General features: G+C 49.3%; 1 protein-coding gene across 1 annotated transcript in view; it reads left to right on the top strand.

Annotated features, from left to right (window-relative positions):
* The window catches only part of COL15A1 (collagen type XV alpha 1 chain), a 102650-nt gene that overhangs the window by 29317 nt on the left and 57204 nt on the right, over positions 1-16129 (top strand). The window contains exons 3-7 of the mRNA XM_082657472.1: positions 3930-4477; positions 5844-5918; positions 7385-7465; positions 12644-12791; positions 16001-16110. Of these exons, the coding sequence (XP_082513598.1) occupies positions 3930-4477; positions 5844-5918; positions 7385-7465; positions 12644-12791; positions 16001-16110 (962 nt within the window). The remainder of the gene's footprint in view (positions 1-3929; positions 4478-5843; positions 5919-7384; positions 7466-12643; positions 12792-16000; positions 16111-16129) is intronic.

Below are 16129 nucleotides of genomic sequence, written 5' to 3'. Positions count from 1 at the left end.
TTCTAAAAATTCATAGATGTATAACTGCTGGGTCAAAGAGTACATATGCACTTTTACTTTTGATAAATATCGTCAAAGTGCCCCTCCTACAGTTGTTGTGCCAGTTTACAGTCCCACCAGCGATGCATGCGATGGCCTGTTTCCTCAAACTCTTGCTAAACAGAATATTATCCAACATTCTGATCTTTGCCAATCTGATAGGGAAAATGGTATCTTCATAATCTTACTTGTTATCTCTCTTGTTCTGAATGAGGTTGAGTATTGTTTCATATGTTGAAGAGCCATTTTTTTTTCTTTTACTGTGGAAAGAATTTCCTGTTCTTTGCCCATTTTTCTGTTGGATTTTTGGCCTCCTGCTTATTCGTTTGTTTTGTGTATTAGCGTAATTCATCTGTTGCCTGTGATATATGTAGCAAATATTTTTGTCCAGGTTGGGATTTTATTTGACACTGTGGGGATTTATTTTTGCTATGCAGAACTTTAAAAATTTATGTGTTGTTAAATTTAATGAAATTTATAAATCTTGTTATTTTTGCCTTCTGGGGTTTGTCATACTTTAGTTTCTGTTTTATTGCAAGTTGCAAACTGGACAGAAAAAGCATTGGATTGAGAATCAGATCTGCTTTTAGCCACCAGATCCCTTCCCTCCTTTAACCTCAATTTTGCCTTCTTTCTGTAAACTGAAGGGGTTGGACTTCATTCATTTATTTGTTCATCTTTTCATGCATTCATTCATCAGCACTGAGCTGGATACTGGGAACACAGAGATAAATGGTGTGGTCCACGTTCTTGTGGTACAATGGGGAGAGAGACAAGTGACCCAACAGGGACCTGCAGTGTGCTGGGAGTGGAAGTGGAAGACCTCAGTATATATTGAGGCGGCATCTGATGCGGGCCTGGAAGGAGATGTAGGTCAGGAGGTGAAACAAGAGATTTCATGGGAGGGAGTCTTGGAGAATGAGGAGTTAGTTATTCTGGTAAAAATAACTGGTGGGGTGAGGTGGGGTGGTGGCAGAGGGAAGAGCATTTGACAAGGAGGGAAGGGGACCTGTGATGGCCTGGGGCACTGGAGGGGGGGCGTCGGGAGTGCTGGGTAGTCAGAGTGCGGCTGGGTCTAGACCACAAAGGCCTCTCCAGCCAGGTGCCCAGGCTGCCGCGGACCCTGAGAGCACAGATGGCCAGAGAAGCCTTCTCAACATGATCAGATTTGCCCTTTGTTGAGGATGGGACAATCGTTTTCATTTGAGTGTTGTGAAATATTTTCCATGGCATTTTTATAAAGAATACTACAAGGAATACTTTTGAATATCATCTAGTTTAAGAAATAAAAGGCTTCCCTGGTGGCACAGTGGTTGAGAGTCTGCCTGCCGATGCAGGGGACACGGTTTGTGCCCCGGTCCGGGAGGATCCCCCATACCGCGGAGCGGCTGGGCCTGTGAGCCATGGCCGCTGAGCCTGCACGTCCGGAGCCTGTGCTCCGCAAAGAGAGAGGCCACAGCAGTGAGAGGCCCGCGTACCACAAAAAAAAAAAAAAGAAATAAACATCATCACTGTAGTTGAAAAGCCCCGTGGACCACTCCCTAAATCTCATCTCTCTACCTCCTCTAAATGTTGGCAAGAACATGCTTCTGGTGGACATGTAAAATGGCACAGTTGCATCTTAATGATAGTTAAGATAATAATTGCATCCAAAAAGAAATGATAATTATGGTATATAATGTAGGTGTTAGCTAATGCTAGGGAAGTAATCATACTGCAATACATAATATAAGTATCATATCAACACTTTGTTCACCTTAAACTTACACAATATTACATGTCTGTTATATCTCAATTTTTTAAAAATGGCACAGTTGCTTAAGAGAACAATTTAGCCACACTCAGTGAAGTTGCAGATGCATATACCCATATCATCCAATAATTCTACCCTAAGTGGTGGAATTACCTGCACAGGTAAGCACAAGGAGATGTGTATAAGAAAGTCCATAGTAGTAGTGGTTGTAATAGTGATGGTAACCTCACTCATCAGCAGAAATGTGAACTAATCCATAGTGGCTTATGTATACCTAGAGTACTGCTGTGAAAATATGAGACCTGGAACCACACGTCTCAACAGGGATAAATCTCAAAAATACAGCGTTGAGTGGAAAATAAAAAAGTTCCAGAATACATGCAGCATGCCAACATTTATATGAGGTTAGTAGACAGGCACAGCAGTGCTGCATTCTGTTAGAGACATATAGTCATGTAGTAAACACACAAAGGCATGCATGGGGATAATAAACACCAGACCCCCAGAGTGGCTGCCTCTGGGGCATAGGCAGGGAGAATAGGATCAGAGAGTCCATGAGAGCTTCAGCTGAGTTGATATTTTCTTTCTTAAGTGGAGTGGTGGGCCCATGCCTGTTCCTCATGTTATTCTTGTTCTAAAAATGTTAATAATATATTTTATTTAGCCCAGAATTTCCCCAAATTATCATCTCAACATGAAATCAATCTAAACATATTAAACAAAATGAATATCTTACATTCCTTTTTTCAAGCATTCCTTTTTCAAAATCCAGTTTGCATCTGTTGTCCCGCCTGCAGAGCTCCTGCCCACCTCTCTCTGGGACCTGCCTTCCTATCTCATCACCGCAGGTGCACAGGGGTGCACGTCACTGCAAGCCAGCCTGCAGCCTTCTCCCAGGGGACAGTGGTTGGGTGGACCAAGGCTCATGAACCTGGGGTCCTTTCCAGGCCACCACAATGGAGGCCTATTATTTCTCCCCCCAAGGGGTAGTTGTTAAGAACACACCTCATTAGTGGGATGCTCTCCTGAGGGGCTTACCTTGGGCAAATTTCTTACCTTCTCTAAGTTTTCTCTGGGGTAGAATGGGGATAATAGTACCTACCCTCATGGAGTTGTTGTGAGGAGTAAATGAGCTAGCTAATGTATGTGAAGAGATGAGAGCCTGGTAAGAGTGAGAGCCCGGGGAATGCGGGTGATGCTGACCATGATGACGACAGTGACAAAGGGCGATGACGATGATACGGATTTCAGTTGTCCTAAGGTCTGAGAACACTTGGTTTTGTCCCTGCTTTTTTCCCCACACCCTGAGGCACTTAAACAGTAGACCTCATTCAAAATAAAACAAAACAAAATAAACCTATCCACTTTTTAAAAAATTAATTAATTTATTTATTTGGCTGCGTCAGGTCTTCGTTGCTGTGCATGGGCTTTTCTCTAGTTGCGGCGAGTGTCGTTTTGGTGTGTGGGCTTCTCATTGCGGTGGCTTCTCTTGTTCGCGGAGCACGGGCTCTAGGCAAGCGGGCTCAGTTGTTGTGGCTCGCGGGGTTAGTTGCTCCGCGGCATGTGGGATCTTCCCGAACCAGGGCTCGAACCTGTGTCCCCTGCATTGGCAGGTGGATTCTTAACCACTGTGCCACCAGGGAAGTCCCAAACCTATCCTCTTTTAAAGAAAGAAATGGGGAAAAAAATCCTTAAGTTGATGGGGGAACACTGTAGGGATATTCTAGGAATATTTTTAAATGTTTTCCAAACTGCTAATCATGACTTGTTCATGGGTAATGATATCAATTCAGTAGGTTGTTTCCAGCATGTTTTTAATAAAACAAAAGAGAAAAAGAATTGTTAAACAGAAAGGAAAATATCATAGTGCCTGGTAAGTATTAAAAGTAAATAATGTTTTATGAAACATCTGTTTCGCTGTTACAGATATATATTTGTCTAAACGTGCATATTGGGTGGCCATGTAAATGCATTTCTTATTGTCGGTCGTTGTCAAAAAAGTTTGAAAAACAATAATTAAGACACAACAGTGGGGTTCCTGAAGGATCCCATTTCATTCCTGAATTTATGTCTTCCTCATTTCCAAGCGTAGTCGAATATATATGTGAAGCATGGCCTTCTCTCTCCCTCCCTGCAGAATTGGCTTCCAAGGGCCACCTGGACCTCACGGAGCTCATCGGCGTCCCGCTGCCCTCGTCCGTGTCCTTTGTCACTGGCTATGGTGGCTTCCCGGCCTACAGTTTCGGGCCTGGTGCCAACGTCGGCCGCCCGGCCAGGACCCTCATCCCACCCACCTTCTTCAGGGACTTTGCCATCAGCGTGATGGCGAAGCCCAGCAGTGCCCGAGGCGGCGTGCTCTTTGCTATCACAGATGCCTTCCAGAAGGTCATCTACCTGGGCCTGCGGCTCTCAGGAGTGGAGGACGGCAGCCAGCGGGTCATCCTGTACTATACGGAGCCCGGCTCCAAGGTGTCCCACGAGGCTGCCGCCTTCCCGGTGCCCGTGATGACCCACAGGTGGAACCGCTTTGCCATGGTTGTCCAGGGCGAGGAAGTGACCCTCCTTGTGGACTGCGAAGAACACAGCCACGTCTCCTTCCCGAGGTCCTCCCGGGTCTTGGCCTTCGAGCCCAGCGCGGGAATCTTCGTCGGCAATGCAGGAGCCACAGGGCTGGAGAGATTCACTGTGAGTCCGAGCCCTGCAGATCAGGGGGGCCTCTGGACACCGTGCGACAAACACAAGCAACTATTCTTGTTATTATCTTATTCTTATGTCCTCAAAGAGGCATGTATGCTGGTGGGAGAAAGCTAGGCCCAGAACACAAAACCTAGATTCCAGCGCTGAGTTTTCAGTGTAGCTTGATGATTTTAGACAGTATCTGGATTCTCTGATCTTCTCTGTGTTCTCTTATCTATAAGTAGGGATAAGAAAACCTAGGCCACAGGGTTGTGGAGTCATGTGAGCTAGCCTGTGTGAAAGCACTTTGTATGTTTTAAGGCATTATAGAAAGGGTAAGGTTTGTTAGATCCTTCAGTGATTTTATCTTTGGAAAAGGGTGGCAGTTGCATGTAATTTCTACAAAGGTGGAATAGCTGGGATGCCAGAGTGTGAGGTAGTTTCTCTCTCTCCTTTTGGATAATGCGACTTGAAAAAAATACCGGAAAACTGATTTTGCTGTCAAAATGTTTTTTTTGTTTTTTGCGGTACACGGGCCTCTCACTGTTGTGGCCTCTCCCGTTGCGGAGCACAGGCTCCGGACGCTCAGGCTCAGCGGCCATGGCTCACGGGCCCAGCCGCTCCGCGGCATGTGGGATCTTCCCGGACCGGGGCACGAACCCGTGTCCCCTGCATCGGCAGGCGGACTCTCCACCACCGCCACCAGGGAAGCCCAAAATGTTTTTTATGAATAAGCCCTTCTAAAGCAGATCCCTAAGTTACTGTAGTTATTCATTTAGTCAGCACTATTCTTACTGATACCTTCCCAACTGATTCAGGACAGGCCTGTGGCCTGGGGTTTGGGTTTATCTGTAGGACAGTGGAAGATGGATTTTAAGAAGTTAAAAACCGATGAATAATTTTGAAACGCTTGCTTGGGGATAGTCATGGAGAACGGGCTGTCAGGTGTGGAGAGGGGAGGCAGAGTGGAAGCAGGGAGGTTGGTGGACACCTACTCTGGGGACAGTTCCTTCCAGCTGGGAAGCATTGAGCCATGGGGGAGAGACGCTTTCTGGTGCGGGAGGCGTGCATTTTAGGGCTCGTTGTTGACAAGCTGGGGACCTGGGGACCAGTTAGGAGGCTGCTGTTAGTCTACGCTTTGAACACCATGCTCTCCAAGGACCTCTCTAGTTAGTGGGGCTCATAGTACATTGGCCCAAGGAGCATGCCCCTGAATGAGAACAGGTCTGGAGGTGGCTTGGTTTCCTTGTCACGGCTCTGGGCGGCACTCCTCACACCTGTCCTTTCACGGCTTCTTCTCTGTTACAAAAAAGTCATGTTTCCCACGGCTGCTTGTGCTGTAGACGTGGCCTCTGACCCCTCTGCTTTTCCCTAGGGGTCTATACAGCAGCTTACCATCCACCGTGACCCCAGGACTCCCGAGGAGCTGTGTGAAGCTGAAGAATCCTCGGTGAGCCCCTACCTCCCCCCGGCAGCCAGAGAAGCTGGCGCCCAGGCAATTTTTCATTCCCAACGTCATGGAGTCTCTGAAATCTCTCATCTTGGCAAGCACTGCATCAAGTCCTATTTTGGGCTTTTTGGCTTTATTATTATTTTTAAGAACTTCAGCCATGTCTTTGGTGTGTGTGGGGGAGGAGTTGCGTTTCTTCTAAGGTGTTAGGTTCTTCCGTGGCCGTGCCAGTCAATGGCGTGGTTTCCAGACTTCCTGCCAAGAAAGGGTGTCAGGATTCTAAAATCAAAGTAAAAACTCAAAGACATTCTGGGTGTAAATTCTTATAAAAGCAAAACTAAATTTAGCTTTTATGCTTGGCAAATGAATCAGTTCCTCAGCTGGGGGGCAGTGGTGGTGGGCAGGGGACAAAAGATGGGTCCTTTCCCCCCTCCTTCCCTCCCTCCCCCCCCGCCAGAATTGACTGAGCACCTGCAAGGTGACAGACCTGGGGAGATGCTGGAGATAAAGGGATGAACTGGGAACTGTCTCTATCCTCCAGATGCTCACACACACCCAAACTGCAGTGACAGAGCTGAGTGTGAGTGGCCCTCAGACCCAAATTCTAGAGGTCAGGTAGGACAGGAAGGTGGGGGAGGAGCAGTGGGAAGCCGGTCAGGCCGGAGCTGATGCCTGACCGGTGACAGGCAAGTGTCATCCAGATGAAGAAGAGGTGTTCCCGGCAGAAGCCATGGCAATAATGCAGGAAAGGCAGAGATGGGCAGAGCGTGGCGTATTCCTAGAGCTTCTGCCCCTCTTTGGGTGGTGTCAGCCCCAAAGCTAAAATAAGCTGATTTTATTCATTTAGTAAAAACTGCTGCCAGTGTCGTTGGAAAGTCCCTCCAAGGTGGAACTTGGATCTGTGAGAATGTTTGCTCTCCTTGAGGCTGTGATCCCAGCCTGGCGTTCGCATGACGCTGAAAGAAGGGAAGCTTTGTGTGTATTTATTCCTTCATCTCCGTGTTGCTATTGAACAAACAGAAACAACACAAGCGTCCACAAATAAGTTACAAAATCATGGCATACGGTGTCTTGGCTGCCATTAGGGGGCTAACCCTGAAGACTAGGTAGCAAAGGGAGGATGTATTTCAAATGTAACGACTCCCAGTGAGGAATTCTGGCGACAGTCGCACAAAGAGGGAGTGCCTTTTGATCGAGATTGAAGGGCACCTGGGCAAAATGCAGGTAGGTATGTTAGAGAGACTACACTGATTGTAGTTTTTTGTTTGAGCAATAAAATGTGGAAGGAAACAGAAAGAATAGCCAAGACGTATGCTGTCTTCTCCATCCCACTCCCTCTGTCTCCATCCATCTCCATCTCTCTCTTTCTCTTTCACACACGCACCGTTCCTCCACAGGAGTTCATTTCTGTGACTCCGCAGTTGTAAACTGCCCCCCTCTGCCCAGCATGATTTGTCTCCACACAGGCGTCAGGAGAGACCAGCGGGCTTCAGGATACAGACAGAGTAGCTGAGATCTTGGAAGCCGTCACCTACACTCAAGCCCCGGTGAGTACTGGATGCTGTGCCATGTCCTCTTAGTCGGCTTTTAGGGGGCTAGGCGATATCAGAGAGTCCTGGTCTGACGTCTCTGTTCTCAGAACTGTGACTTCATTAGACAGTTCACCTGGGGAGGTCAGGAAAACACTGGCCAATGGGCACTTTGCAAAATCCCAACTGCAGGGGAACACCGTTACCTGGGTGCCACCCTGTGCTGTGGCCACGAGAGGGCTGTCCAAAGGTGAACTTTGTGCTCTGTCACCTCCCAGCTGTGTGAGCTTAGGTGACTTACTCAGCCTCTCTGAGCCTCAGCCCCTCTCCCATAAAACAATAATCAGCGTGCTATCTCATGAGGTCCTTGTGAGGTTAGATGAGGCCATGCAGGGGCAGGTCTCGGCCCAGTGCCTGGCACAAGGGAGGTGGCCCTGAACGGTGGCTGTTGTCACATTTGCTCAGGGCTCTGGCTGTGAGAAGGAAGTTGGGACCCCCACTCCTATGAGATGCAGAGTCCTCCCAGGAGTTCGTTTCTGGCCCCATGGGAAAGGCAGCCATCCTCCCAGTGGTGTGGGCCTCCTCCCTCCTGGGAATGTGCCCCATGGCCAAGACAAGGAAGTGGTTTTGAAAGCACTGAATCAGACTGTGGAGGCACCAAGGAGCCTGTTGTAATGAAAACAGCCGGCACTGTCTGAGTCACTGAGCACAGAAGCCCCAGCCATCTCCTCGACTGGTCTGGCTCAGTCTACAGACTCATCTCTGATAGAAGAAAGCAGGGAGCTAGAAATAAGGTGGGGCTCTAAATTATAGACCTCCAGTGACAGAGGGGTGGATGGTGCAGAACAGGACCAGAGTCTGTTAGTGTGGGAGGGACTTAAAGGTCACCTCTTTCTGTTCAGATGCGTACAGAAAACTGCCCTTTGTACAAATGAGCAAACTGAGGCCCAGAGAGGGCAGGAGACTGGCCCTAGGGTGTGTGGCTGAGCTGAGGCTAGAGCACAGGTCCCCTCATGCCCCATCGAGGGTTCAGGCCGTGACCCTGTGCTGCCGGCCTGGGCGGTGTCGCAGGGGTGCATCCTCAGGACCACAGCCGATTTGGGGGTAGCTGAGATGGAGAAAGTCAAGGGTCCAAGGTGCCCGCCTAGGTGGTGACTGGCGGGTGGCTTCTCTGGGCAGTGTTGCAATCCTGTGTGCCCATCAGCCCTTGGCCACCCCATTGGCATGTCCAGGGCATAGGGCAGCAGGGCACAGAGCCGTGGTCCCCTGGGCTTTCTAGCCTGATGCTGCCCCCCGCCCCCAGGGTACCAGTTCACAGCTAGGAGTGAGGCTGACTTGAGCAGAGAGGCTAATAACCCGAGGTGGCCCTGAGCGACGGACAGGAAAGGGGAGTGGGGCTTAGGAGCATGAGATGTCATGGAGGCGGGTGCTGGTCAGGGAGGGCTGTAACCTTCTTTGCAGGGTGGTGTTTTCCATTCATTCCCCAGAGGAGGCACTGAGGTAAACGCAAGTGAAGTGCTTTGCCCCGGGGCTGCCCAGCCTGGAGGTGGCAGAGCCAGGTCTCCAGCCTGGACCCAGGCTGCTATCAGTCATGTCACCCCCAGCTAGGGACTTCTCCCTTTCACCCTCTCCTGGAAGGCTCCCCTCCCTGGCCACCGGCCTTGCCCCGCCCCCTCCAGGGCGGGGGTGGGGGGTGGTGGTGGAATTACTCTCCTCGGCTCAGACATTCCCCTCCCCTCTCTGTCTGGCTTCTCTCTTGGAATGAATCTCACTTCCCTGTCCTCAGCCTTTCCAGCCCTGCCGCCCTCCAGGACACAAGCCATGACTAGCGAACTGAATCATGGACTGCCTGAGCACTCAGGGCCTTAAAAAGCCAGGCCCTCCTGGCCTCCTTCCCCATTTAGGGTAGGAGTCCCTGCTCCCCGATTCTTCCCCCTGCTAAGTCAGCATGTGCTGACACACCTTTCCATTTCTGGAAAGCTCTATCTTTGACGAGTTAGAATTAATACCTTAGGGTTCTCAGCCCTGGCTGTGCATCAAAGTCCTGAACGTGTGTGTGTGTGTGTGTGTGTGTGTGTGTGTGTGTGTGTTTATTTATATGTCCATATGTGTCTGTGTATATATGTCTGTGTGTGTATGTATGTGTGCTTGTATGTGTTGTGCGTATGTGTGCGTGTAGGGGTGTGTGTGCTGGGGGAGGGTCTTAAAAAAAGCCTCTTGCCTGGGCTGCATACCTGGACATTCAGATTCAGTAGGTCTGGAGTAAGATCTGATGGTCCGTACTTACACAAAACTCTGCAGGTGATTCTGCGCCACAGCCAGGACCTCTCCTCCACCCACACCCAAATGCTCACAGATTCCCAAACAACACACCCTTTCACTCCTCATCTGTGCCTTGGGTCTTGCAGGTTCTGTTTGCCCGGAGGGCCCTTGCCCACCCCTGTCTCTGCCTGGCCAATTCCCACTCCTTCAGGATCCAGTCCATAGCCCATCATTGGAGGCCACGGCCACGCTGCCCTCCTCACGCGTGACTCTCACTCCGGCAATCCCAAGTGTCACATTCATCACAGTTAGTTGGGTCTGGGTCTGCATCTCCCCGTAGTCCAGCAGTTTAAGGACAGATGCCCTTCTTATTTACTCACTTCTATATCCTGGGGATTAGCCAAGACATGGCACACAGTAGGGCCTCAGGAAATATGTGTTGAACGTGGGCCAGCAAATTACCCCTTTTTTTTTTTTTTTTTGTGGTACGCGGGCCTCTCACTGTTGTGGCCTCTCCCGTTGCGGAGCACAGGCTCTGGACGCGCAGGCTCAGCAGCCATGGCTCACGGGCCCAGCCGCTCCGCGGCACGTGATATCTTCCCAGACCGGGGCACGAACCCGTGTCCCCTGCATCGGCAGGCGGACTCTCAACCCCTGCGCCACCAGGGAAGCCCAAATTACCACATTTTAATTAAAAACTCTTAAGGCTTGACATTCCCATTTTGTCACAGGCCACACTGGTTCTCCATCCACACTAATGCCTGAAAACCAGCAGCAGCCTGTTGGAGACAGGACACCTGACCCTGACTGCCGAGGGTCAGCTCACCAGCTCTGCCCTGAACCCAGGCTTCATGGCTGCCTTGTTGGGGTTTTGCCAGAAGAGGTTTTTAGCTGAGAGGCTGGAGTTGGTGATTTCATATAAGTCAAACTTTGCCACCTTGAGTTACTGAGCTCAGCCCACCCTTACCTGACTGTCCTGTGTTTCCCGTACGCTCACCTGCCCTACCTGCCTCATCTCAAATCCCAAGCCCCTTGTAAAGCAACTTGGCTTCCAGCCACCAGCAGTCTTGCTCCAGGCTAGGGAACCATGGTGAAGTGGCTTCCCCCAACCCTTGGCAGGGAGAGGAGAGGAACCTGCCTGGGGCAGGGGTCCTTACCGCCTTGCTAGACCACCATGCAGCTGGGGAATGGGGAGCTCTAACTTGGTCTTCTTCACAGCCTCTCCTTGGTTGGGGGGCGGTGACTGCTTGCTGCTCCCACTATACCCCCTTGGTTCCTGCCTCACTGGGCTTCTTTAGTGCACCCTCTGGTCTCCTGGCCTAAACTTCAATACCCCAAATCCATGCTCTCATTGACACCAGGGTGAACTCCCTAAAGTACACACCTGCCCATATCTCCCCCATCCTGATACCCAAAGGGACACAGTTTGTTGCCTCTGGTTTAAGGCCAGACTTCTCACCTAAGAGCCAGCCCCCTCCCTCTCTCTGCCTCCCCAGGCTTTATCCCCCTGCTTCCATCCTCGAACCCTGGCCAAGCACAGGTTGTCAGGCCCTGGCAGTGCTGTGTCCTTTCTCACCTCAATGCCTCCTTCCATCCCTGTTCTCTGAAACTGTTCATTCTTCAAGGCTCAACTTCTTGAAGCCTTCCATCTCTGCCCTCACCCTGGAGATTTTAAGGTACAGTAGACTATATCTTTTTTTTAGTACACAAGTATTCCATATTCATTATGGAAAAAACTACAAGTACAGTTGAGCAAAACGATAATCACCTTTAATATTAACACCCAGAGAAATCACATCTAGGGATGTTGATGATAGCTACCATTTATGGGCTCATACTATGGGCCTGGCCCTATGCCAAGCACCTCCATGCATTTTATAACTTTTAAGTAGTTATTATTGGCCCCATTTTACAGAGGAGGAAGCTGAGGCTCAGTGAGGTTATATGAGTTGCTCAATATAATATAGCTAGTAAGTGGAGAGCTGGGATTTGACTCGAGTTTGGTTATAAGAACTGAACCATTAAATCCTAAGTTTTGGGGCGCATAAGAATCCTCTTTGTTCTGATGGACCAGAGAGTCATCATTTATATACTAGGTTCTGACATTAAGGAAATAACCTTCTGTTATTAGTCAGGATAGGTAAGTGATAGGTATGGTAAGAAATTTACCCTGAAATCTTAGCGTCTTATTTGTTTCGTGTTCATACCACAGGTCCCACACTGGTCGGTAGGATCCCTCCATCCACCCTAGCCCCTTGAGCTCAGAAAGTGATGAGACTATCTGACCACTAACGAGCCCTGGGTCACAGGAGCTGCTCCCCGATCCTGGGTCTGGGGATGACCTTTGCTGCCCTTTATCAGGATTTCTGCCTAGCTCTCTGAACTGCTCTGTTTCCAACTGTTGGGGTTTTTGGTTTGTTTGCTTTTTCCTAGTTGGTAAAGGTGGTGAAGACATTGACTGGCTTTGGAAAAGTTACGCAGAAGCTGAAGTTTCCTAGGAAGGAAACCACACCCATCTTTTTTTCATAGGTATACAGGGCCAGTGTACCTCTGGGATTGGATTTATACAGCTTTTATTGAGCACAGCCCCCTTCCTCCCTCCCTCCCTCCCTCCCTTTAACGCATCTTTACTGAGCACCTCCTCTGTGCTGGCCTGGGATGCAGGGATCCCAGGGATATGGTCTCTGTGCTCAAAGAGCTTCAGCCAAGAGTATCAGAGTCTTGCTGTAAACTGAACAAAGTTTAATTACCCTAACATACACCTTTTTTAGGGCCTGGGTGGCCCAGTGATCGCCCAGGTGCACAATAGGCAGGTCTAGGTTTTCTTCTGGTTTATTCAGCTTTTGTGGAGATACTGTTTTCTCCAGTGATACTCACTGCCGTCTTTTCTGCTCTCCTGCTGAGTAAATCCTTTGGGTCTCATTTCCCCTGCAGTCTAGAGAAGCAAGAGTTGGCCCCATCAACACACCTCCAATCCTGTCTTCTCCCTCTGAGGATGCAGAGCTTTCCGGTGAACCTGTACCTGAGGGGCCCCAGGAAACCACCAACGTGAGCGCCGTCCCGCACAGCAGCCCCAAGCAAGGCAAGTCCCCGATGCACCTTCATACGCAGTGGGTTTTGTTGAGTGACGACTGGGTGATGTATGTGATAGAGAGCATCTCACTTGAGCTTCCCCTCAACCCCCTGAGGAAGGGACTATAATCACCCTCATTTCCCAAACAAGATGGGGACATCGAGTCACAGAGAGGTTATGTCACCCAGCCGAGGCTCCACGGCTCCTAAATGGCAAAGCCGGTGTTTAATCTTGGATGCCAGAACTTTTAACCCCCAGACTCCACCCCTCCAGAAGGGCCTGGGGTGTGAAAAGCTTGTGATAATTGTGGCTGCTTATTAAATACCTACTGTGTGCCAAGTGTTTACATACTTCCCCTCCAATCCTGACAACATGTCTACTAGTCGCTAGTATTAGCTAGGATTTTACAGATGGAAAAACTGATGCTTGGAAAGGTGAGTGATGTGCCCACAGTCACACAGCTAGTGAGTGGTGGGACTGAGCCAGCGCCCAGGCCTGACTCCAGAATCCCTACTCTTTCCGGCCTTGGCCACAAACTCGCCGACTCTCTGAGGATCAGGCCATCTAAACTCCTGTTGGCACATGTGGGAAACTAACTGATGGCCAAAGAGGGGCGGACACCCAGGAGGTCATTGGCAGGCCCTGGGGGGCAGTGCTGGCCTCCTGACTACCCATCCAGGGCTCTCACCCCTGCCCAGCCATACAGAGGAGCCCTGGCAGAAGCAATTGCACAGGATCTGACAGGATCCCCCAGGCAGCAGCATGGCCGGAGATCGGCCTGCATTTTCTGCCCCTTATCAGAGGGGTAACCATTCAAACTGAGGTTACAGCCAACGCCAGAGCACTGAGATTTAGGTACAAGGTCAAAAACAACCCAGACTGCCCACATTCACATGTACAGCCCTGGAACTGGTGACACAGAAAATTTAATGACCCAGAGACATGATCATGGTGTACTCCACAAGAAAAGCAGCTTTCAAAACTATATGTGTGCTGTGACCCTAAATTTGAATATATGTTATTTATATCTATTTATATATAACCATGTAGAGCACTGTGTGTGTGTGTGTGTGTGTGTGTGTGTGTGTGTGTGTGTGTGTGTGTGTGTGTGTTAGAATAATATACAACAGAATGCTGTGAGTGGTCATCTCTGGTGGCAGGTTGTAGGTGGCTTTTATTTTCTCTTGTACTTCGGTATTTTGTTTTCTACAATCCTATGCATCATTATTCCTTTTACTTCTGCCCTCAGTAAATGAATATTATTTTAACAACTAAACTTGGGAAGTCTGTCTGTGAAAGAAGGTATATAGTACTGAATAGAAAACAATTGTATAATAATTTAATAAAGTTACAATACCAGCAAGGAGTCAGGGTGTAGCCGTGGAAAGACCGCTGGATGAGACCCTTTGGACGGAAACCCTGCTCAGACACCTCTTTGCTGTCGGGCGTGGGCAAGTTGCTCAGCATTTCCAAGCTTTGGATTCCTCCAGCGTCCACTGCGAGCATTCACAACCCCTGCCTCCCGGCTGGATGAGAGGACTGAATGCTGTGGCTGCGGGTGTGGAAGTGGTTTGTGAATGGCACATGCTGCTCTCCTGGGGGGAATTAGGATCTCAGAGAGAGGGGCTAGGAGGGGGCAGAGGCTGCAGGGCCAGGAGACGAGGGCCTCCCCTAGACTGAGGGGTGAGTGCATAGGAGGCGGGACCCAGACTAAGCACAGCTCGCCTGTTCCCCGGCATGTGCCAGATTACTTCTGTGGCAGACAGAAGGCCAAGCAGAAACAGCAGAGCTGGCTAGAGATCCTCATTCTTGTTGAGCAGACAGCTCAGTGAGGAGGAAGGGGCTGAACCCCGAGCCCTGTCCCTGGTTAGGGAAAGCCTCCCAGGAGTTTTATCCCAAGGGTCCCTGACACCATCTTGGCGTAGGACCTTGGTCCCCCCCCCAAAACTGGGTCCTCCAAGGGGTGGGGACTCAGAGGCCTGGGGTCCCTCTGCCTGCTAGCACAGCACCCCCTGGTGGTCAGATCAGGGAGGACGAGAGAGCAGTGAGAGACTGACCACTGCTGGGCATTCAGTCTTTTAAGTGCATGTGGGCACAAGGTCCCTTGAATAGTTCATCACCTCCCCCTCGACAGTGTCCTTACCATGGGACGTGCATGAGCACAGTGAGTGTGGAAAGGGCTGGCTTCAGGCCCCTCGCAGCCTCTTATGTGGGACCTTGTTCCTTCTCTGCAAAACGGGGTTAATAATCACAAGGTGCTAGTGTGCAGATCAGAGCAGGACACACACCGTGGGGTGACAGTGGGGATACTGAAAACGTAGGATTCCTGCCTTGGTTCTGCCCACCTGCTGCGAGGTGGTATGGAGGTGCTTGTGGGTAGGACAGATGGGCCAGCCGGAGACTTCCAGGAGGCAGTGCGTGGGATGTGCTTAGCCTGCAGCCCAGCCTGTAACAGGCAGGCATTCATGTTAGTATAATGTCTTTTTCTTTGCTTTAGGACTCCATTTGTTTTTTTAAATTGCCAAAGAAATATGTGCTTGTGGTAACAGTTCAATCAATGCCGAGTTGTATGAATCAAAAAAATAGTTTCCTCTGATGTCCTCTGGAAGAAACCAATACTGTTAAGTGCTGTGGTTTAGCCTAGTATGTGTGGTTTATCTGCATACACGTATATACATAATTATCTATATATTTTATGTTATATATAATAATTAATATATTAATTATATAATGATAATATATATAATGATGATAAAACGTGTATTCTCATATATAGTTTTTCTTCCTTTTACAAATGTAGAACCACACTGACAATGAACATTTATCCCTTGCTAACTATATGTCAGGCACTGTCCTCAGTGCCTTTCTTGCATTAGTTTAATTAATCCTTGTAACACATAATCCTCAAAATGACCCTAGGAGATAGGAATTATGATCCCCTCTTTATAGGCAAGGAACCTGAGCCACAGGGTAAATGCCTTGCCACAGGTCACATTCCTAGTAAGCGGCAAAGCAGTGTTCTCACCCTATAGTTGGTGCCAGAGCCTGTGATCGAAACCACCACGTAATACTGCCTTTCGTTGTCCGATTTTCTGCAACATTTTTTCCCTCTTAATCCTGTATTATGGACATCTTTTCAAGTCATAGGTGAAGAGAGACCACATTCTTTTTCATTTGCAAAATGCAGTTATTAAGTGCAAAATGCCTGCTTCCTGTAGGGTCTGGTGAGATCCTGAATGACACACTGGAGACAGTTGATACTGTGGATGGTTCCCCCATTACTGACACTGGCTCGGGGGATGGGGCCTTCCTTCATGTCACTGAAGAGGTAAGTGAATGGTAAATTT

The sequence above is a fragment of the Grampus griseus genome (genome assembly GCF_964374135.1).
Source record: "Grampus griseus genome assembly, chromosome: 6".
Lineage (NCBI taxonomy): Eukaryota > Metazoa > Chordata > Mammalia > Artiodactyla > Delphinidae > Grampus > Grampus griseus.
The sequence above is the reverse complement of the archived record's forward strand: the minus strand, read 5'-3'. Positions and strand labels throughout refer to the sequence as shown.